Source organism: Urocampus carinirostris, chromosome 19 (assembly GCF_059441175.1).
Source record: "Urocampus carinirostris isolate Australia breed hairy pipefish chromosome 19, RoL_Ucar_1.0, whole genome shotgun sequence".
Classification (NCBI taxonomy): Eukaryota; Metazoa; Chordata; class Actinopteri; order Syngnathiformes; family Syngnathidae; genus Urocampus; species Urocampus carinirostris.
The window spans coordinates 21,433,612-21,457,002 of record NC_142367.1 but is presented as its reverse complement, the minus strand read 5'-3'; the positions used below and the strand labels follow the sequence as shown (position 1 = coordinate 21,457,002).

The 23,391-nt window shown below is 40.2% G+C and overlaps 1 protein-coding gene across 3 annotated transcripts in view; it reads right to left on the bottom strand.

The window, feature by feature from the left end:
- wdr90 (WD repeat domain 90) overlaps positions 1-23,156 on the bottom strand; it is a 33,960-nt gene extending 10,804 nt beyond the window's left edge. The window contains exons 1-36 of one of the 3 annotated variants that reach the window (XM_088323887.1): positions 22,877-23,156; positions 22,581-22,675; positions 17,717-17,893; positions 17,459-17,591; positions 17,211-17,384; positions 16,340-16,466; positions 14,908-14,996; positions 14,779-14,831; positions 14,581-14,709; positions 14,472-14,498; positions 14,325-14,393; positions 13,996-14,106; positions 13,592-13,737; positions 13,462-13,519; positions 13,219-13,337; positions 12,827-12,988; positions 12,639-12,757; positions 11,999-12,115; positions 11,459-11,694; positions 11,127-11,266; positions 10,600-10,730; positions 10,356-10,486; positions 9,567-9,581; positions 9,420-9,491; positions 9,189-9,317; positions 7,667-7,800; positions 7,554-7,582; positions 7,371-7,466; positions 6,297-6,407; positions 6,149-6,228; positions 5,972-6,074; positions 5,694-5,815; positions 4,493-4,646; positions 3,219-3,409; positions 2,958-3,126; positions 252-372 (exon numbers count right to left, since the gene is read on the bottom strand). In XM_088323887.1, coding sequence (XP_088180013.1) covers positions 252-372; positions 2,958-3,126; positions 3,219-3,409; positions 4,493-4,646; positions 5,694-5,815; positions 5,972-6,074; positions 6,149-6,228; positions 6,297-6,407; positions 7,371-7,466; positions 7,554-7,582; positions 7,667-7,800; positions 9,189-9,317; positions 9,420-9,491; positions 9,567-9,581; positions 10,356-10,486; positions 10,600-10,730; positions 11,127-11,266; positions 11,459-11,694; positions 11,999-12,115; positions 12,639-12,757; positions 12,827-12,988; positions 13,219-13,337; positions 13,462-13,519; positions 13,592-13,737; positions 13,996-14,106; positions 14,325-14,393; positions 14,472-14,498; positions 14,581-14,709; positions 14,779-14,831; positions 14,908-14,996; positions 16,340-16,466; positions 17,211-17,384; positions 17,459-17,591; positions 17,717-17,893; positions 22,581-22,675; positions 22,877-22,889 — 4,082 coding nt within the window. In that variant the 5' untranslated portion in view covers positions 22,890-23,156. Of the gene's footprint in view, positions 1-251; positions 373-2,957; positions 3,127-3,218; positions 3,410-4,492; positions 4,647-5,693; positions 5,816-5,971; positions 6,075-6,148; positions 6,229-6,296; positions 6,408-7,370; positions 7,467-7,553; positions 7,583-7,666; positions 7,801-9,188; positions 9,318-9,419; positions 9,582-10,355; positions 10,487-10,599; positions 10,731-11,126; positions 11,267-11,458; positions 11,695-11,998; positions 12,116-12,638; positions 12,758-12,826; positions 12,989-13,218; positions 13,338-13,461; positions 13,520-13,591; positions 13,738-13,995; positions 14,107-14,324; positions 14,394-14,471; positions 14,499-14,580; positions 14,710-14,778; positions 14,832-14,907; positions 14,997-16,339; positions 16,467-17,210; positions 17,385-17,458; positions 17,592-17,716; positions 17,894-22,580; positions 22,676-22,876 lie in introns of all 3 variants that reach the window. The other 2 variants (XM_088323885.1, XM_088323886.1) reach the window with 2 other exon arrangements.
- Between the last annotated feature and the right edge of the window lie 235 nt (positions 23,157-23,391).

Here is a 23,391-nt window from a genome sequence, read left to right as displayed (position 1 = left end):
GAGTAGAAAAAGTCATCAACATGGAAAAAAAACTACATCAGTATAAACGTTGTCATAGCAACAGCACTCAAGTATTTAATGTGCTCCTGGTAAAGGCTCACCATGGGGTAACATTGAGGATTGATACATTTTCTACCAATTTCCTTAATGTTTCAGAGTTGAGAGTAAAAAGCACGTGATTAGCAAGCTGAGGCGACGGGCTACAGAGTAAGACCTGACTAATAGCAAATTATGGCTTAACTAAAACGTACCCATCTTTTCTTGACACCTTGCCCAGCGGCCTCAAGTGCCTAACAGCTTCTACCTCCCACAGTCTCAGCCAGTGGGTGTTGCTGCCCGTCAGCAGACTGTTCCCTCGACAGAGCAACACACCTTTAGAAAATGAAGAAAAACAAACTCTTGAAACGCTATGAGAAAAAGTGACGAGCCGTTTTTGTGAAAAGCTTCACAAATGCACCACCCGTATTCAAAAGAAGGAGACAAAATGGCTTTTAAGGAATCAAGACGTTAGGTGCTAAACTTCATCTTTTGAGAGACTCGTACAAAAGAGGAAGGACGCAAGGGCTTCTATAAAATGTATTTACTCATTTGAAAAGAACTACACTTTTGAGAAAAACAAAACAAAAACTATTGACCTTTGCACATAACGTCATGTTGCATTCCCCAAAAATATGAGCCCCATGACAGACGGCAAAAACACCTAAGTGGACATCAAATGAGTTGAATCAAATATCAATAACTATGACAAAAGAATATAAATAGGACTGTAAACAATGGTGATTTCTTGCTGTGCGAACTGGCAAGGTTCTAAGCCCAATTTGGCATTTCATTGTATCCTTCTCGATGAAAAGAGAGGACGGCGATGGATACCTGCAACTAATTGGAGGGCCTGGCAGCCATCAAAGTACTCCAAGATTTGCAAAAAGTGTCTTTAATTAAAGATGTTAAAGAATGAGGAAGTAAGGAGAACTAGTGTGGTGAGACATCTTGCTGAGAGGGTTGATTAAAATGTTTTGAGATGGTTTGACATATGGTAAAAGTATTGATGTAGGCCTTTTGATTAAGGGAGTATGTAGTGCAGGAGTGGTCGTAAATTGAATGAGAGGAAGGCCCAAATATGGTTGGATGGATTGGGTGAAACGTTCCCTGGATATGAGGTCGGCAAATTGAAAGGATGGAAGAGTGTGTGCTGAGGATAGATGTTAATAGCGAAGGATAGTTATGATTGACTGATATCAGCTTATATGATGCTCAGAGGGTAAACCAGTGTATCCTGTCGAGGCTCTCTGCTGATGAGGGTTGCATGGCACAACATCTTAGCCCTTGTTGAGCTGTGGGCTCATTGTACGGTGTCAGGATGGGAAGGTCAAAGGGGAGTGAATGTTTGGTGAATTTTAGTGAGTTCTTGACTCTTGACACCTCCCATTAGGGAGACGGCTTTGACATATAGATAGGTCACTAAAGACACTCAATGTAGCTATCAATAAGTTAGCTAGTGCTACTGTAGCTAAAATAAAAATGATAAACAATTTCAACAGATTTTGGTTACAGTCTATTTAGGATTTGATGACACCCTTGATAAAACAAATTAGCATACACAGCCAACATTAGTGTCTCGTTTTTGCCCGTCAGCGCAGCAACATGTACCGGTGGGAACTGGTAAACATTCACTGTTTTAACCTTTAAGATCAGCGCCGGTGTAAGAGGGGTCTCAAACACATTGCCCGCGGGGCATTTGCGGTCCTCAAGATTAATAGCGTGGGGCCCCTGACATATTAAGGTTAATGTTGGAGCGGCCAGCGTGAATTTGAAATCGATGCTTCTTCTGTGCAAACTATTTAGGCAGGACTCAAACTGTACTCATTAATGCAGTGTTTTCAACCTTTTTTGACCCAAGGCACATTTCCTACATTGAAATAATCCCACGGGCCAACACCGGTCGGTGCCGTTGGATCTCCGGTAAAAGTAGATCCCGGGGCACGGTACAACAATTTATTACTGAAAACACTGCACTCATTTTGAAGATCGATGGATGTCCATCTGCAATATGATTGGCTAGCTACCTCCTGGTTAAACCCACGCAGTGTGTACACATTACGAACTCAAAGTTAAAAAAAATATCTGATTCTATGAATCATTCTTTTATATATGGCTGGCAAAACATTTTATTCAAATTAAAATTCAGAACGAGAGGCTGCCGTAATGTGGAAAGAGTCACTGCTGTAAAACCGAAGCTTAGACATTGGATGCATTTTACATGTATCTTTTGGGGAGTTTCAGCCTTTGAAAACCTGATGCGGCCCGACCTCACGCAGACCCAAGTTCAAATGGCACCTAAGTAAATTGAGATTGAGACCACTGATTTACAATATAGTGGTACAGATCGTGTGGACTGAAGTCAGGCAGACTGGAGGATTTGATAAGATGGAATATGCTAGGTTGGAATAAGGTATGCGTCCCTCAGTTCCTCCAAATAGCGCTCTTTGTTTTCTGACAAGGTGACCCACCTCATCCAACAGCTGCACAATATTGGTTTGTCTAGTCATTGCCAATTTTGTTGAATAGAATAGCTTTTTTTGCTGTTGTTGTCTACTGGCCTCACCCAGAGAGTCCGGTTTACTGCAGTCTGTCAAGGCATCGGCTCCTTCCGTCGTATAGTTATGGGCATGTGTGTGCAAAAGGTCAATATTAACTATAATTATACTGGATGTACCGTACAGCAGGCTGCAGAAAAAGATTCCCTCTTTTACAATGACAAGTAAATACACAGGTTTAAGTAACATCTGCCGTCTAGCAGAAGATAAATAAAATATTTCGACCACTAATGTACAAAGACACATTCGTTAGAGCTTCCTTAAAAGTATCCAAGTGTAGATGATAGGAATCACTGCGATTAAAGGCGAATATAAACATAACTTCACTTGTTGTAATAAAAGGAGAGCAACAAAAATATTTACCAATTTCTCCTTCATCCGCCTCCCATGTCATAAAGCAAAGCTGTGTCTTGATGTCCCAAACACAAATTTGTCCTCTATTAGTGGCAGTGTACAGAATGGAATCCGAATGGTAGCAGACAGCAGTCATTTCCACATCGCCAACCTCTACTGGTGCCCTCACTCTCTGGAGCTAAAAGGATGGATGAAATCAGGGCTATTATACCACACACAGTGCATCATCACATGTGATCGAGCCAAAATGGAGAATCTGCATTAGCACACAGTGAGGTCGCCATCCTGGTCGCGGCTGTCGAAAAGGCCAAAGTAGACTCCTTGGCTTCCCACACAGGCCAGCTGGCTTGCCACAGAGGGGCAGAAAGCTGCGGCATGCATCGCCCCCAAAACACTTTCACTGGAAAACATCTGAAAGGTCGTGCTGTTCCACACAGCCACTGTTGGGTCTGAGAAGTCTCCTGACAAAATAATCAATAGAAATGAAGTCAGATAAAAATGTATTTGTATTTAAAGTAAATCTTTGACTCAATCGTTTAGTAAAAAAAAAAAAAACAAGCTTCTTTAACAACCTTAGTCAATCTTTACATTATAGCAGGTGCTTCCTCAAAAAAATGTATATTAGCAAATATATGATGAGGAAAATATGAATTGTTGTACAACTTGTCTTACATTATAGCGTGTCCATAAAATGTCTGTATTAAAAATAATGCAATGTATATTTTAAAGGGGCAGCACGGCGGCGCAGTGGTTAGCGCTTGTGCGGCACAGTTCATGTCATGGGAACCTGTTGTGGGTTCAAATCCAGCTCCAGACTTCCTGTGCGGAGTTTGTATGTTCTCCCCGTGCTTGCGTGGGTTTCCTCCGGGCACTCCGGTTTCCTCCCACGTTCCAAAAACATGCATTTCAGGTGAATTGGCCGGTCCAAATTGTCCCTAGGTGTGAATGAGCGAATGAGTTGTCTGTCCCCGTGTGCCCTGCGATTGGCTGGCAACCAGTTCAGGGTGTCCCCTGCCCACTGCCTGGAGATGGCTGGGATGGGCTCCAGCCCCCCCGCAACCATGATGAGGATAAGCGGTACGGCTGATGAGATGAGATGAGATATTTTAAAGGAAGTCATTTATTGTCTTTTTCTTTAATTATTTATCGCTACTACAGTAGGTTCTATTTTTACCACTTCTGCAAAGAAGGCGGTTGCCAAGTCTGTATATTATCATTGTGCATAGTTTCTCGTTATTTCGGCTCACTGCTCTTTGTTTTATGGTTCGTTGTCTTGCTTAAAATGCGATATTTCACTGATCATGTTGCCATGCTTCAATTTCCAAACCCCTTACAACTGATCCGCTTTTCATATCCTTGAAGTTGTAATGAAAAGAAGGTGTTCATGGGGCGGCAGAGCGGAAATTTGAATCCCTTATCTGAAGGCTTACGCCCACAGTAGTTTCAAGTAAAATCCATCCATGTCTTCTCTCTTTATTTTTTGAACGAGTACAGTAATTCAAACTTGACAGTTGGCTCAAAAAAGTGAGAAAAACGGCACCAACCAATGGAGAGGAAGAAACGGTCATCTTTGGAGAAAGAGAGACTTTGCACTGCCCCTTTGTGGTAGGAAATTGTTTTCAGACAAGATCCGCTTGGGACAGCCCAGATGCAAATGAGGCTCTTGCTGGCACTTTTGCTCGAAGCGGATGCCATCATCTAAATAAAAAATAGTAAACCACAACCAATAAAAATAATTTACTCTTTGAAATTATTGGTGTGATATCAAAAGTTAGGTAGGTAGGTAGGTAAAGATGAGTAGTGTTAGGGTTAGGTAATTGTCGAAATTACTTCTGAGGCCTACTTAAACCAAACAAATGGGCCTACTAAATGTTATTTTAGAAAATCTGTACATAAACTGCTCGTTATTTTTTTTACCAGAATCTGTTACAGAAATACTTTTTGTAGGATGTGTTTTTCTTCCCTGTATATGGTTGTGTGTGAGTGTTCCTTATGGTAAAATTGATCTAAATATAGAGGCGCTACAAGGCTTCCACTCGTCCAGATAATTGGAGACAAAGTGTGTTCAGGCAGGCATCTGCCACTCCACTTGGTAATTAAGCCTCAACATTTAAACTCCTGCTGAGAAAATTGGTAGCTATTTGGTTTCTTTTCTTTTCTGTGGTAACGCCACGTGGAACAATGCAATATGTTGTGGAGGTAAGGTCTTAAGCCTAAAACGCCAATCATTAGTTCTCGTTCTTAGTTTATTTTTCTTTGAGGATTCCCTTTTTGGCTCAACGCACTCCGCTGAGCCCTCGGGGTGCGCACAGCCAGGTATGCACGCGCGTGGGCTGCGTTGCGCGAAAGGGGGACGGAATCCCTTCATTGGAAGGCTTTGCATCCTCTGCAAAGAAGCATACACTGTGAACAATGACGGCTGGATCATTTTAGAAGTCAGCGAGAGCGACGATCCGCTTACCCTCACAAATAAAATATGTAAATATGGGTTTTTGTCAGGCTCGGTCCCTCAAATAGATTTAATTAGTCAGGTTCAGGCATGTTAGGGCTTCAATACCCGCGGGCTGGGTCGGATATTTTAGGCCTGATCATACCTCTAACTATGTTGGTTAAGGTGCATCACAGGGGCTGACCCCCTGCAGTGAAATATCTTTATTTCTCTGGTGTAATCTCTGTGGCAAAGCTAATCACGTCATACACCATTTTCCAAGAATATCTAACATTGAGATCTTGGAGCCCTCATACCTGTGCATTGTTTGAAATAGTAAGACAAGATATCTCTTCTCTGTGGCCCTGCAAATGTCTCTGATGCCCCGAGTTGACATTTTCCACCACCACCACGCTGCCGCAGGAGTATGCAAATAAACCTGTGAGGGAAAAACAAAACTAAACTGATTTGCAGGCAAAATGTCTCCTGCAAAAAGAGTAGCCATTTTAATTATCATCTGTATTGGATTCAAACTATGTTATCCCAGCCAATGATCTGTTTTGCTTTAGCTCATTAAGCAATGATAGGGAATAACCTTGGTCAGGACTCCAAATAAGGTTGCTACGGCCATTTCCATTATAACCAATTACAGACTTCAGGATCAAGCCTTCCTTGCCAGGCTGGGGACTCACAGCATTCTGTGTCAAAGAAAATATTCTGACTGGTCAAAAGAAAAAAACAAATATAATTCATATTTTAAGAAATGTTTTACCTCATCAAGAACAGAATTTTTAAATCGTGGCATGTAGTGTGTATAACAATCTGGACGCACTCTCACTTTCTCATTCAAATCTACACATGGAGAAGATGTTAAAAATGAATCTTCTTTTGTTAATATCCCGGAAACATCAAGTACTTACCATCATTTTGAGGATTGTTTGTCAGTTTAAGGGTTTCACATAGTTCTGTAATTTTCAGGAAGGGCGAAGCAGGCTTGGTATGAAAGATGGGTTTTGAAATAGTGGCTGTGTCTGCAGCAAATCAAATAGAGAAGGGATACTTAAGAATAAAGCCACAAAATTAATTCCTTTCACAGCTCTAGCAAGAAGAGCCAAATATGGACAAAAATCTGCTTATATTAAACAAGGATCTTCTAGCTCTTTATTTAAGGTTCTATCACTGAACTCCCATTACTCCTTGGGCTTTGAAAAAGGTGGTGACCCATAATGAAAACAAGAAGTTATATCTTGTCACTACAAGAGGCGGAGCCTCAAGCACAAAATTTAACCTTCACCCATGGGCAGTTCGAGAAATGCATAGCATAAATCAGCCACTCCATCCAACTAGTTTCATTAGGAATGTCTATAAATTTCAGGGTTAGGGTTGTGTTCTTCAGGTGGGCTGCACACTGTTCCTGTTCGCCTCCTTTTGGCCGCCCTGGACGTGGTTCTCCCTTTTGCGCCAGCTGTGCTTAGGTGTTCTTTGGCCTGTCCACGACTGCCAGCTTCTGTTATTCCGACAGGGGGGACAGGTTTGGCATCCCAACCAGCGCTCATGTGTTTAGCCTCTAAGGGGGCCTGGTCTGACATTGAGTGCTAGTGCTGACCAGCTCTGGCACACCATTCTCGATTGGGGGCACACGGCAGCTTTGTCCCATGGTGCTCTTTGTGTCCCGTCTTGTGGTCTACGTCTGGCGCTGGGACGGTGCTGGAGTCTTGCTGTAGCTGTATGCCTCCGTGAGGCGCTTTCTGGCCTCTTTCGGGGGGTTGTTGTGCCTTGGGGCTCTTCTGAAGGTGGCACATCTCTGATGAGACTGGAATTTACGGACATTCCTAACGAGACAGGTACGATGGAGAGACAAATTTTTGGTATGCACTTTTCTAACTACACATGGGTGAAGGTGAAATTCCGTGCTTGAAGCACCGCCTCGTAGAACCATAGTTACATTCGTAACTTTCGGAATATTCATTCATTCATTTTATTTTTCTTAATACCTTCGAGCACTTCAACAGGGTCCATGGCGGTCACATCCAGTGGTGGTGGCGGAGACAAGGGTCGTGGTGCCTTTTCTCGAGGCATTTCATCCAGAGCTTTTCATTCAAAACGGTCTATCAGATCATGTGTGGCAGGAGATAAATGCTGAGGATATGTCGACTTGTGCACAACATTTACTGTACCTGAGGTGGTTGCAAATCGCAATGGCAAACTGTGGGTTAAAATAAAACCATAGACAAGAAATTAAAGACTGACATGTCAATTAAATACAGAACACCTTAATAGTTATCAATACCGAAAGGTGCGTAGCAAGCTAACTGGGTGTGCCAAGAAGTCCCAAAGGAAAATGGCGTCCCCCACGGAAACCACACCTTGTTGTCCAGGGGTGAAGCTCACCTGGTTGATGGGCTGACTATGACCTATAAACATCTGGGACAAAAATAAAAAAAATACATGCTTAGAGTGGAATGGCATGAACTGTATACAATATAGTTAGTAATAAATGGACCAGTGTTGGCCAAGGAGTGTAGAGTAAGAAATATACTTCATTAATAATTTGAAAATATAGTTTTGTCAACAACCTTTCATGAAAATATGATAAACATCATTTTTACATATAATTTATTTTCAATGCTTGACAATACAATGTTTACACGCATTTTAGGTTCTGCTGAAAAGTCTTGATTTTGAGGCTACAAATATCGCATCACTAATGTATGCAACTTTGCAAGTAATGCACAATAGCGTCCAGCAAAAACGTAAAAGATCCTTCATTAAATACCATAATTTAAGAATTGAGAAAGGAATTATTTTAATTTGCATAAATACCATCTAGTTATCAAAAGTAAAAAATAAATTAATTCTGGTAAAAAATATCCTTAAAAATGTGTACCATAAAATTCAGACGATAAGGAACACCTGATTATAAGCTGCACCCAGTACATTTTTAAAGGAAAAACTATGTTGTACATACATAAGCCACACCTGACTATAAGCCAAAACATGATAAATTTACAAATAAAGACGGTACACAAAAAAGTTTTAATAATATACGGTACCTTAACCCCTCTACGTTCGGCCGACCCGCCGGTGGGCTGTTCGACTTTTGATAAACAAATACGTGTCTGTACGATGTGACCAGTTCAGTCACTGAGATACGTCAACACATATATCATTGGAAGGCTTAAACTATTGGGATTAAAGATTCAAAATATACTCATCAGAGAAACATCACGATCAGTCTGAAACAAGATACCCGAAAACTATAAATCCGAGGTAAATCACCATAACGCCCCCTGGCCGTCTTCAAATTCTTTGAATATCAGCGAAAATGCTTTTGTTAGATCAAGGAAAACCCATAGAATCCAACCGTGTAAAATATTTATTCCAAAACACACGATAATGCCAACAGATAAATAGAAACCATCCTAAAAGATTTCTGCTTTGATGGACGTTTCTTCTTGTAATCCATTCGTTTCGCCACATTATTTCTGTTCACAAATAAATAGACTTGTAAAATTGTTCCTAATATGGTAGATAGCGCTTCCCTTTCAATTGACACCTTTTCCATTATGTGGGTCTGTTCATGGTCCTTTTATTCATGGACAAAGCTCGAAGTTTCGTTAAACTTGCATCTTCCTCAACACATATATTCCACACGTCTTACTCTTACCTTTACTGCTCGGGTACCCCTGGAGGCCGTTAGAAAAAAAATGCATAAATTAGCCGCATCATTGCATAATCCGCAGGGTTGAAAGCTTGGGAAAAAAAGTCACGGCTTATAGTCCGAATTTCACAGTAAATTGCTGTCTTTGTACCTGAGAGTTCAAAGAAAGCTGCATGTTATAATCCCAGACTTTGACTGCATTATGCCCTGCTGTGACCAAAAACCGTCGGTCTTCGCTTACAGCCAGAGAGGAACACCCGTGCTTGTGCACATTGGACACCTGGTGAAACCGAAAAATAAGTTAGAAGTAAACTAATGCTTGATTTTTTTATTTTATTTTTTTTAAAGCGCGTGCCTTAACATTTTTTATCTGCAACAATACCTGTCGGAACAGACTACCCGTCTTGATGTTGACCCAGAGGATTTTGTTCGCAGACGTCGCTACCAACAAATGCTCGGGAGAAGCACAGGAGAAGCAGACCTTAAGCACAGAATCCAGGAAGGTGCTGTCCGAATCCAAAACACTCACATCAAGACGAAGTGTCTGAAGAAAGGTAAATGTTAAGCAGTACCTTAAAGTAGGACTTTGTATATTATTGTATTATTTTAAGACAATGCCGACGAGCAATACTGTAGCAGAGCTACAAACATTATAAAAGACAATTTCCACCCGGCCAACACCTTTTTGACCTGTTGCCATCTGGTAGGCGCTACAGGTCCCTCAAAACTAGGACAAACAGACTCAGGGACAGCTCCTTCCCCAGGGCCATCACAACCCCGAACAAACCCACAAAACTGTGAAAACACATCTTGCGACAGTTTTGGGTTGATTTCTCTTTTTGTTGTAGCCAAATTTAACTGTGAATAATATTAATTAAAAACAATTATATATATACCTTGTGAATTATATTGTTGTTATACTTTAATTGCTGCTGCTAAATGTTATTGCAATTATATTCATAACACTATTCTTACAATGCACTGTGCTTCATTGCATTATTATTATTATAACTTAGGCCAGTTTTGCTAAGCACTTTGTTGTAATAACTATGTTTTGGTTTATTTATCCCGATAGTCTTTCCTCTCTTTTTTCTTCAAAGTCAATATTTCCTTTTTTTTTTTTTTTTACCCTGGAGAACCATGTCTACTCTTGTTGCATACAACGTTTCCCAACGTTGATACCAATGACAAAGACAAATCCTAATTCCAATCCTAATATTCTTCATTCAATTCATTGGAAGACCTTTATAATGGAAAGATTTGAATACTTGTGCGTGTTAGCGTGGCATTTGAAGATCGGCGGGAAGCAGAACCTAACCTCTTCCAGCGATAATGCGTCAGCGATGGTAATAGTGTACTCAGAAGGCCCAACAAACGCAACAGACCGGCTGTCGCTGCTCACTGTAAGCGCATCTGGAGAACGCGCCGTGCCTCTGGCAACCACCCCACCTAAAACATCAGGAGATCACAAAGTAAATGATAGTGACCATATGAAAACCATGTTTGTCCAAGAGAAATATAACTAGATGCATAGGATTCAAGTCAGTGAGGCGATTACGCACAAACAACTCTGATTAAGTGGCTGTCACCGTGACAGGAGTTGTAGAGTGCAAGAGAGCCCTCGCAGGCAGCGCTATACATGTAGTCACCATCTGGAGAAAAGGCAAGTCCCACCACTTCACCTCTGTGATGACTGTCGAATGCAATAGAGACAAATTTGCATATAAAATAAAAATCTCTTCAAGTAATGTAAAAGAATGGGTTTTTTTTGTTGTAGTTTTTTTTAAACTGAAATGTAACCTTAAATACTATTGAATGGACATCTAAACTATAGTGCTGCAACACACAAGCCCCCTATTTGCCATTAAAGATCACCATTAGCAACACTTGCGTATAACTGAAGCAGGAACAAAGCAAATTAAGTCAGTTTTAGTCTTGAATTGCATTCTAGGAATTAAATTGCAAAAAATAACACCTATCTGAATTCACACATTTTAGTTGAATCGTGTCCATCAGTCCAAACTGAAGAAATTTTTTTAGCCCTATCAACATTTTTGTGGAATTTGCTCATTGATGAGTTCACACATACTTGTTGTGCTCAGCCAAGAGTTTGCCACAGGAAATATCAAAGACTCGTACAGTGCCCGAGCTGAAGCCGCAAGAGAAGATCTGTTCGCTGGGATGAAAAGCAACTGAACATGGCTTGTCCTCAGAAACAAAGTCATACAGCTGCGAACACAAAGAAAAATGTTGATTAAAGAAAAAAGCTGTAGCTAAAAAAATGAGCTGCAGCTGCTTTGATGTTGCTTATTTGTTTTGCAAGTCATCTGTAAAACCAGAGTGAACACATCTTTACAACTGTAGCTCACTCACTATAAGATTAAATATTAGGAATCTGACTGTTTGAAAATTTAGACGAACCTGCTGCAAGGAGTCCATGGACCAAATACGCACAGAGCCGTCAGAAGAGGCTGTTGTTAGATGCCGACGAATCCCATCCACGCTGAAGCCAAGCACGGTGCCCGTGTGCGACCTCATCAGCGTGCTGTAACCCCGACTCCTCACATCAAGGAAACCCAGGTTGCCAGTAAAGGTGGCGGTCAGGACGCGCATGCTGTCTGATGACACAGATACCAGGCTCACAGGGCCCTCGTGTTCTACAAAACAATTTAGGTAGAATTAGATTTTCTAGAATGACTAGATTTACACTTAGACATTAAATAAGAATCGTTTTTAAGATAGGCGAGTTTTTACAATGAGTGTAATGTTGTGAATTACAGCTACATTCATGTTTTAAATGCAACAGATGCCCCTGTCCCTTCATGTGATGCTCCTCTTTTGAAAATTTTTGCTTCCAGTTCATTGGTGCTCGGCTCCCTGTGCATTCACGCCTTACAGATTATGGTCATTGAATGACAATGGCCTAATTGTGTCAAGTAGTTTATGCTGCACTGCACCTACCAGCTTCAAGAAAGACACCGGAAAAATCCAGAGGCCACAGCCGAAGGAAGCCATCAGCAGAGCCGGTGGCACAGAACGATGAGCACACGCTGAGGCTGTTGATGCCAATACCTGGATCTGGCATAACGCACATTTATACCCAATTTCAGCACTTTAAAAATACATCTTCCTTATAACTAGAACTAACAATGAGATAAAACAAACATAGCGATTTCAATTATATATTGATAATAAAAATAAACATTTCCAGATTTAGCAAATGTTCCCTTTTGGCATCCTCAAAATCATAATTTTCAAGTGATTAAGACATTTACACATATTTGTGTTATTTCTGATCCAGAACAAGGTTTGAAACTATTTTTAACCTTTCAATATTTTTCTCACACAAAAATGTTCGCATAAAAAAAACCTGAAACTTAGATTTTCTTGAACACAATTACCTCTGTGATTGCATTTTGCCAGGATCCTTTTCTTGTTATATGATAATCAAATGAGAGTATGATTTAGCTACTTGTTCTTGTTCGTTTGCTACTTTGGAGTTGACAAATTGAGAGTGTACTTGTGCATTAAAATTGATTCTGCTAGGTTTGCACCTTTGCCATTCGGGCACCTAGAGGAGCACTTAAGGAAGCAAACCCACCATTGTGAGGTGACCAAATCTCTTCCCCCTGCTGCGCTGGGAACAACCATCGTACATTTTTAATGACAACTCTGGTGTAGTCAATCTCGAAGATGTGGCCACTCCTGCAGCTAGCAAACCTGTATAGGGGGGAAGCCATTAAGAGGGAACAAGTTCCAGAGTCCAACGGACGCAGATTGCTCACTTACAGAAGTCTATCATCAATATGTTGTTCAGGTGAGTCCCCTTCAATAAAGGCCACATCTGTGAACTCCAAAGGGCGATATTCACCCAAGTTAATTGTACATGAACGCAGTGTGCCCTGGCGTACCCTCCACAGACAAATGCTGTCACGACCACACGACACAAGCCTGAAACCAGATTGCAGAACGTTTTGGCAGTTGGAATGGAGTGCAATCAAGTAAAACATTCTGCGGTTAAAGAAAGGCACAAACGAGTTCAACTTGGACAATAGAAACATTCAAAACCAAAGGGTATATATAAAGGATTTTGACAATCAACCACCTCCACTCACCCTAAAGAGAATTGAGTTTAAAATGAGCGAACTAGAATGAATGTGCCGGGGAATAAAAGAGGGTACCTTGTCTCGTCAAAGTTTGCAAATTTCATGGTTTTTATATCCACGTCAGCTTTTGTCTTGGCAAACATGCTCACTTCTCCGCCGCTGCCTACACTGGCTGTGTTCCAGGCAACCACCAACTATTACGAAAAGTAGAATTTGAAAAAAATCAGTCAGTTACACTGAGCTAAGATTTACATAAAGTGGTGCCGTATTGTGCATTTGAAACATGTTATTATTATGTGCCCAAGGTACCATACTTACCGTTTTCCCTCGACTCTCTTTCCCCACACCGCAGAGAATGCTGCCACTGTATGAGAAGCTTTGAAAAGTACACAATTACAGTCTGCTCTCAACTTTGAATAAAAGAGACCTGTGGTTTGCTTCTGATTACCTTAGCGAGGTTACTGATTGAGCATGCATCCTGAACATGGCCAAACAGGTTCCTTTGAAGTAGTTCCATATTCGGACCACACAGTAATTTCCTGTTTGCGCAGAAGCCAGCAATGTACTGTTGCCATTAAAAGCGAGGGCAGAAACCTGACATGCACACACAACCAAACACTTTAGATAGATAGGTAGATAGATAGATACTTTATTCATCCCCGCAGGCTTTATGGTTGCTATGCGATAAAAAAGAAAGAAAACCTTTTGCCATTTCAGGTAATTGGCCCCAGTCACCATAATGATAATTGTCTGCATTTATATAGCGCTTTTTAAGTAATTCCATCGTGATTCCATGAAAAAAATAAAATGTGCGCATCATTCACAGAACTACATTGCAGGATGCCATCTTACTTTATCCGTGTGGCCAATGAAGAACCTCTGCTCTTTCGAGTCCATCTTCATTGAGACGATAATAGCGTGACATGGATAGACCACAGAATCGCCTGACATTGTCCATAGGGCCTAAAATAAAAAATAAATCAATAAATTCAACCATTTAGTCAAACCAATGGTCTTTAACAAATATCTGTTAATGTTAAAATACCCAAAAATACTAATATCAAACAAGTAGAGGCAGGAAAAATCTCAATGAATTATAAAATATAATAAAATATACAATTTAATACTTTAATAGAAATATGTTCGAATGCATGAACTTTTAATGCCATAAATATTCCTACACATTTGGAAGTAGCTCCTCCAAAGCCTATTATCCTCCTGAGCCGGAGAATGGGGTCTGGCATCAGTTTCTATGACAAAAGAAAAGCTGAATACAAAAAGAATCCTGTTTGAATGCATTTACTGTCAAGAGTGTTATTTTTTTTTACCTGCACCTCTCCTGGACTGTCAGAAACCTGATAAGAGAAAAAATAACATGAGCCGGCAGCCCATTATGTCAATGACATTTGATTTTTTTTTTTTTCCACACTACTTCACCTCCTCGTTTTCCTCCCCAACAGTAGAGTACTGACTGGAAGGTGATGATTCCTGCTGAGGCTGTGGATCATCCACGGCCTCCGTTACATCTTCAGGCAGCTTAGGAACGCTGATCGCCTGCTGTGAAAGCTGCATTTTTTATGGACAAAGATTGAAAGGTTTGCCCTATAAATACCAATCTATTTTTGTTAATCTTACAAATTCTTGGCTGGGGAGTTGAGGTTCTCCCACTGTGAGGTTTGGCACCTTTGCTAAAAAACATAATGTACATGTACATATACTTGTATATGAGATAGTTATTATGTTGCACAAAATAAAAGGACATACATTTATTTTTCCTGTGGTGCTCAGGTTTCTCCACAATTGAAGGCCCTTTTCGTATGACACCACACTTTAGATCTCCTTCCAATGGAAACCTGGTTGAGGACAGAGTAGGGTTTCAATGGAAACACAGTAACATGATCCAAATACACATTTCAAAATGTCCAGTTTGAAAAATGAAAAATCACATTTTTCTTGAGGATAAAACATTTGTGTTTGGTTAGCAAAAACGTTGCTTATTTTACAAAATATTTGTCTTCCTTTATGGTTTAGGTGCTGATTTTACTGAGGTAATATTATTGAGTCATATGTACTGTACATTTTTTCAACTTTTAGAACTATTAGAGGTTAACTAAGAAAAATAATATCCAAAAGGAAAACGATATTTCTTCCATTAAGTGTGTCAAATAACTTTTCAAATTTTTTAACAAACACTTTTCTTATATTTTTTGAATTGGAAAAACAGGTTACAGATTTGGTGAAATGAGAAAAATACGATGATCAAAATGATCTCCCAAGGGAACAAGTCATTTATTTTGCTGCGCGTAATAATTGAATTGTGAAACACTTCTAATGTGTTCCTTCGCTCTACCTAACATGTCAAAAAAAAAACTGATCAATGAAATATGTGGGTTAAAATTGCTTTACATCAGTGGTGTCAAACAGGCGGCCCGCAGGCCAGATCAGGCCCAGTAAAGGATTAAATACGGCCCGCGAGACGACACTCGGAGAAGCGCAAGAGAAAAACGAGCTGCAGGTTGAAATATGTCCACTCAATGTTGCCAAAGCGATGTGCTTCTCACAAACACTGTACTTTTATTTCTCTCTCTTCCTCCCTTTTTCTCTCACTCTCCATCTCTCTGTCTCTTTCTTTGTTCCTCTAGGTCTTTTTACCTTCTTTTGCTCTCGTTTTCTTCTTTCCTTTTCCCTCTTTCGCCCCTTCTCTTTTATCTCCTTCTCTTTTTTTCTATTTATCTTTGGATTATGTTCTTTATCTTTCTTTGCCCCTGTCTCACCATTTCTCTGTTTATGTTTTTTTGTTGCTCATGCTCTCTCTCTCTTTTCTCTCCCCCTTTCTCCCTTTCTTTGTCCCACCATTCCCAGTTTTCCCTCCCTCTTTCTCTTTTATCTACTAGTCCGGCCCCAGAGAGAATGTTTGTTCTATCGTGTGGCCCCCGAGTTCAAATGAGTTTGACACCCCTGCTTTACATGGTAGGCCCATGTGGCCAACGAGTTCTGGCATCTATCAAGGTATAGTTTTACATCTGATAGGGGTTTATCCGCATTAAAAAAGCAATTGACTTGAATTGCCACGTCCATATCTCAAACACATTTTTGGTAGAGCTGCTGGTCTAAAAAAAAAAAAAAAATTGAGAACCCCTCCAAAAAATGGAAAAGAACACAAATTAAATCCATTTTTCTTAAGGTAGGAGCTCACCTGATGTAATTGTAGCAATTTTTCCAGGTTCGTCCTTTAGGCACAGGGAACAGCATGTCTCTAGGCATGTGTCCAGTGCCATTTGAAGCAGACAGGCCGATTAATTTTGCTTGCTGATAAGAAACCTCTGTCAAAAGAGACAATTGCACATGCAGATAAAAGAGCAGTCGTCATTGTGACACTGGCTCGTGGTGAATGAAAGATCTCTCTTCTGCCTTCTTTATTTCCAATAAACAGATCCAGCTCTATGGGGTTTTGTTTACCGTCAATCGGTTTTCACAAGGGAAAGCGGAAGGTCAAAAATATGTAACTTTCAAGAGTTTAAGCCACCAATTTTGTCACAAGCACCCATGAGTTTTCCCGTTTAGAAAATAAAGTGAGTTATATTCCCGAGGGAACCTATTAGAATGATGCATATTAAGAGATAGATAATACAGGACTATATTTGCCTATTGGCACTCTAAAATGTAGAACGCCTTTCTGTTGTGCTCTTTCAAAGGACATACTTTTTATACCGATTACATGGAAATGTGAATAAAAAAAACAGTTCTTTTTTGTTGTTGTTTTTTTTACAGTTGGGACCGATCGAAGTTGAAATTTTTTTTAGGGGATTTATCTGGGTTTTTAACAACAAAGTGGGGGGGGTCATTTTGACCCGATGACAACAGGAGGGTCAAATAAGACTACTTTTTTGTATGTAAATAAATCTCTATGGCATTACAAAAAGAAAATGTCGAAATTGTAAGATATCATCCCGCACTTTTTTGTATCATACAATTTTCAATCATTTTATGATGTGAAATGAATCGTTGTATCCGCGATATGAAAATGTATTATTTCATTTCTGTGAGGAAGATGCTGAAGGTCTCACCAGGATTCAGCTCCAGGTCACTGGTGAACACATTTTTAACAGACATGTAGGCACACAGCTTGACGCTCTTAAGCTGCCTATAGTAAAGCTGGTTGAGGTAAGTGTTTAGTGTACGCCGCAGATCCATCATCAAGCAGGTCCAACGGGCCACGGTGGGTGCCGGGGGCCTGCATTCTAACCACAGGAGCAAAAACGACGCAATATAAAAAGGAACATTTTTGTGTCATTATGAAAAAGGCGTATTTTACGTGGTTGTGTTGACTTTGCTGTCCTTTCAGTGATAGATTCAGATCCACACTGGAACGGGAAGAGAAGCGACGAGGTCGTAAATTTGAACTCTTTGAACAGGTTGGAGATGGAGATGCGGACCACCCGACCGTTCTATGAGTCATGGGAAATAAAGAGGGACGAAGCAGACATTTCATTAACGTCATATATTAAAATAGCTTTGAAAGTGGATTGCTATTTTAGTTCTGGCTAAGAAACGGAAACATTAGAGACGGTACCTCCGCTTTAACATCCAGGACAATCAAAAATGGCTTTCCTGGTTTGGGCTTGAAGAGGACGTACAAATATCGGCCTGTCAGCCCCAGAGAATGTTCCGAGTTTTTCGGAAGGCGTATGCAACTGTCGGCTGGCGCAGAACCCCTGATCCGGAACACTTGACTGTTGAGGGTCTTGTCCTAAGGTGGTTCAAAATCAACGGGGACAGGTAGCTTTTAGTTCATTAAAGAAACAAAAATAAGTGGGCGTGGGAGTGCATTACTGTACAATTGATGTGGCAGACTGTATTTCTTCACAATTAAATAAACTCCAACTAATTTCAGTAAGCGATTAGTGATTGGAATATCTTGCTTGGTATGAAATAATGCCTTTACCTTCTTACTTTGATACTAAGGAAAGAGTTCTGCTCCAATAAAAACGTGTTACATGAAGTTGAAATGTATAGGAAAGGGCGCACCAGCTATAATGTTCAATACAATTCAACATAAAAAACATAGGGCTAGCAGTTATTCAGGCAGCAATTGTTATCATTGAAATGCTGGAGTGCAGTGTTTTTCAACCTTTTTTTAGTCAGGGCATGTTTTTTACATTGGAAAGATTTTGCGGCACACCACTAACCAAAAATGTTATGAAATGACACTGAACAGTATCTTTAATTACAATATAATTTATAATTCCCCCAGTTTTTACAGCACAGACACTTGACAATGACATAATATTTGCAGAAAATGATTCATAAATGTTTTATAAAATGTTAAGTTATAACAAGTGACATTGGATAATTTCTCACGGCACACCTGACGATCTCTCACGGCACACTAGTGTGTCGCGGCCAGGGTTGGGTAGGGTTACTTTAACTGGATTACTTTCAATTACTTTTGGATTACCCCAATACCAAATATGCTAATAAAAGACAAAAGAAACTAAATATGAATAAAATGACTAAATTTTGTGCAGGCTTGGGGAGTAACGTAATCCATGGAACGGCAAAAATGATGTCGGCAAGCTGTTTGGATTTATTTTCATTTTGTTTCTGTCGCATTTTATGTTAGTTTTGCCGGAGATCAAAGCCAGGAAAGAAAGCTTACCACGTGTTGTGAGTTACAATTTTATCAGTGGTTGAAAATCAGTGCTGCAGTGAGTCTGACGCTTTGATGGCAGCCAGCATGGTGCCAGTTTTGATGGCCAACCACAGGAGGTAAGTTGGACCTTAACAATCTAGTTTGTGTATGACTCCCATAATGCATTGGTAGGGGCAAAATTGATGTACGGTACATGTGCATGGACCAAAATAGAAAAAGCTGATAAACAACATTGGAGCTCTGGAGAAGAAAGCCACCATCAGTGATCAAATCTAAATGCATTTTTTCTCGGCTGAAAAAACATGAATTGAAATTGATTGTATTTTTAATGACCTGTACTGTCACACAAGGGAGGGCCAGATGAGGAAGGTGCTGTATCTCAGTCAGATCAGAAGGTTTCCCTGCTACTGGTAACCGTCGAAACTAGTGGGGCAGCACGATTAACAGAAATCTATTTGATATAGCGATGTGACATAGTACGATTGTGTGTTTGCAAGACACAGCGATTTGAGCCTTGAGTGAGCAGACAGCAACCATTACAAAGCTCCCCAGAAGAGGGTGCTGTTTTCTTAAAGTTAAAGCACATCAGAATGATTAAATCTTGTGTTGACATGATTTTAAGGACCATTTTAGTACTTTTTTTAATACAGCTTACATGAAAATGTAAATATGAATATTTCAATTTTTCACTCTTGGGACCAATCAAGGAAGTCATAAAATTTTAATTTAAATAAAATATAATTCAAGGGGATCTTTCTAAGTTTTTAACAACAATACAGCGGGTAATTTTGACCTGAGGACAGCAGGAGGGTAACATACTCACACAAAAAAAAGCATAGAAAATGCACTTTTCTCTTAAAATTCAAATTTTCAAGAAACAGTACTATTAGTTTCATGGTAGGGAGCAAACTCCAAACAAAAAAAAAAACGGCCTGGAGAGGGATAGGCACCATCAGGCTGTACTTGCCCAAGACACATCACAGGAAGTGATGCCTTGACAACCCAGTCGGTTAAAGGATCAAAGAACCGTGAATGTGAAACATTTCCACCTCTAAAAAGTCAATTGGACATTAATATTAACATTTAAGGAAGTGAAATTTAGTTTAATTTCCTTATTCTCTTCTAAATCACTAATGTAGAGGCTGTCTATAGCTTTGGAGTTTAAGTCGAGTCAAGTCGTGTTTATTTGTATAGCCCTTAATCACAAAGACAGACCAAAGTCACCAATGTGGTGACCACTGGAACCGGATAGCCCCCAATGAACAACTCAGTAGCCAACAAATGACTTTGGAAAATATCTCACCAAAGATGGGTCATCGCAATTCAAGAAAATTGGAAAATGTTAACGATAGAAAACAATTTATAGCGAGTGTTTTATATTGGTCGCGTCCGTTTGTAACTCTCACAACACATTATTAACATGACTAGTTGGTTTACGTACGCCGTTAGTTCTTAATAACTAGGAATAGATATTTTTAGACTCAGCCCATTGATGATTTTTTTTTTAAATTAATTTATTTTTGTCATCCATTCAGCCTGTTTTAGCCCCATTCCTATTTAGAACCAAGTAATAACAATGCCATAGTACCAACTGGGAGGTCGGTGGTTCGCGCCCCGGCCGAGTCATTCCTAAGACTTAAAAAGTGGTCGGCGGCGCCCTCTGTTGGCTGCGGCTGCATCTGCGGCTGCATCGGCTCGCTACAACGGGTCAGGTGCAATCGACATTTCGTTCTGTGTACATTGTTACACAGAATGACAATACAAGGAAATTATTATTATTATTATTATTAGATTTATTTCAGAACTGCATATCAAGTATATCAGTTTTCTGTAAAAAAAAAAAAAATAATAACTAACAGCTGAATAATAGTTGGTGATTAATCCATCAGCAAATTAAAACTATTTTTGTATTTTATTATCATCTAGGGTAGGGTTAGAAAATACCTACATGCTCAGAATTTTAGGCTGTTAAAAATAAAAATAAAATAGATTTTATCATCGTTCATAACAAAATTATCATTGTGTTTTAACAAAACCAAACATCTTGCTAATATTGGTATCAAAATGTATTGGGTCAGAATTCAGAGACCCCTCCTTTGCCCTCACGTACGATCCGCCAGTGATTATCAGTGTTGTTTTGGCTATGCACGTACATTATATTTCCAATGCCTCTAAATTACCACAATTTAGTGGGCAGAATCCTCTATTGGAAGATACAATTGTGTGTAATCTGCATAGCAATGGAAAGTGATACTCAAGATAAGTCAAAATGTCTCAAAGGACTGCACAGGATTACAATGACACCATCTCCTGATCTAAAACCAACATGCAGGTAAGGAAAAACTCAAAACCTCAGCATGAGGAAAATGAGAAACCTAGAGAAGGGGCTTCACAAGTGGTAATACTCCTTCCAGGATGACTAGGGTGCAATAGATTTAGCATTGGGTAACAGTACAGAAAACATAGTGAACATCAATAAAAGAAAACAATAGGTAATATGTTGAAATTTGACCAGAAAGTGCATGACAGCAACGACACCCCGAGCTTATAAAGCAGTCCAAAAAGTCTATATTATACTTGGGAATGATAGATAGATACTTTATTCATCCCCGTAGGGAAATTCCCACTTCCATCTGTATTCTTGTATTAAAAATAAAATAATCGAATACAAAAATACCCAATATAGCGTGTTAATAAAGAGCATTTAAATGGTGTTACGAAAAATACACACTGTAATAAAAATAGGGTAATATGCAAATGTGGGGCACGGCAGCGCAGTGGTTAGCGCTTGTGCGGCAGAGTTCATGTCATGGGAATCTGTCATGGGTTCAAATCCTGTGCGGAGTTTGTATGTTCTCCCCGTGCTTGCGTGGGTTTCCTCCGGGCACTCCGGTTTCCTCCCACGTTCCAAAAACATGCATCTCAGGTGAATTGGCCGGTCCAAATTGTCCCTAGGTGTGAATGGGCGAATGAGTTGTCTGTCCCTGTGTGCCCTGCGATTGGCTGGCAACCAGGTCAGGGTGTCCCCTGCCCACTGCCCCGGAGATGGCTGGGATAATATCACCTAACAGAAGCGTATAAATGCTGAAAAGAAGAGGACCAAGTAGTGAGCCCTGCAGTACCATTTCAGCCTGGTCATCCTAGGAGGGGGGATTACCTCATGTGCCACCCTTGTCAAGGTTTCTCCTGCTGAGGATTTGAGTTTTTCCTTGCCGTCATGTAGGTTTTAGATCAGGGGTTGGACTGTAACAGTTTTACAGCCGTTTGAGTCTTCTTGTGGTTAAGGGCTATACTAATAAACATGACTTCACGTTTGGATTTTTACAGAGGAAATTTGCACCAGCATGTGATCTCAGAGTCATATGTACTCATGAGAAGAGCCATAGGGGCGGCATTAGCTCAGGATGTAGAGCGCTTGTCTTGGGATCAAGAGATCGCAGGTTCTATTGCCGGCTCCTCCGTGTTTTATGTCGAAGTGTCCTTGGGCAAGACACTGAATCCCTGATGCCCCCAATAAGCAGGTTGGCGCCTTGCATGGCTGCATGCTATTGGGGTGTGAGTGTGTGTGAATGGGTAAGTGTGAAGCACATTGTAAAGCGCTTTGGGAAGTCTTCATTGACTTGAAAAGCGCTATATAAATGCAGACCATTTACATAGGTTCCTGACACTTGCTTTAAAAGCACTGAGAACACAAAGCAGAAAGCTTTTAGTGCAAGTTTTAGATTGTAAAGCCCTTTGGGAGGTTTCCATTGACTGTAAAAACTTCTTTGCAGCTGACTTTTACCGTGTATAGTGACACATCGCCTTCTTTGGACGCCTTTTGCCACTCTGAAAGTCGGAAGTGTTTGAATATGTTGACGTAAGGATGCTGCCAATCATCTAGAAACAGAAATCTGCGTCATTCGTGAAGAGACATCAAGGCAAGCAGTTGTTCCAAAAGCGAGTGAACGGTTGTCAATCAAAGAGCATTAAACCGAATGCATTTCACTATTTCGAATTGTTCTATTGTGTTAAGTCAAAAATAAGAGTAAAGGGATGTTATTGAAGCCCAAATATCAATGGCACTTGTATGTTTCCTACCTTTGGTGGCCATTGATAGGAAAAAAGTAGGAAAGAAGAGTCGAGATGAATCTTATCCAAAGTCAGGACAACTCGCCCAACTGCCTTCATTTGCATTAGCACGCATTAACTTCCACATGGTAACAAAATGCCCCGTCTGAGAACAGTTTATTTTCTACAACATCTTTAAAATCTTTAAAACAGTCCGAAATTTTTAAAAGTACAAGATAAAATATGCGTCTAAATTACGGTTGAATTATAAACAGATCCGTGCTTCCCGCTTCAGTTTCCGCCGTTGACAACGAAAGCATAGACGTCATGACGTAATAAACACCGTATCGCGTAAGGGGTTGTGGGTAATGTAGTTAATAGAATACCGTTCATTGCGGACAACATGACACTGTTTTCAACAGACATGGGGACTTGAGACTTAGTGACTTGGACTCGAGTCGACTCGAGTCGCTGTTTTTATGACTTGTGACTTGACTTGGACTTGGCAATCTAAGACTCGGGACTTGACTTGTGACTTGACTTGC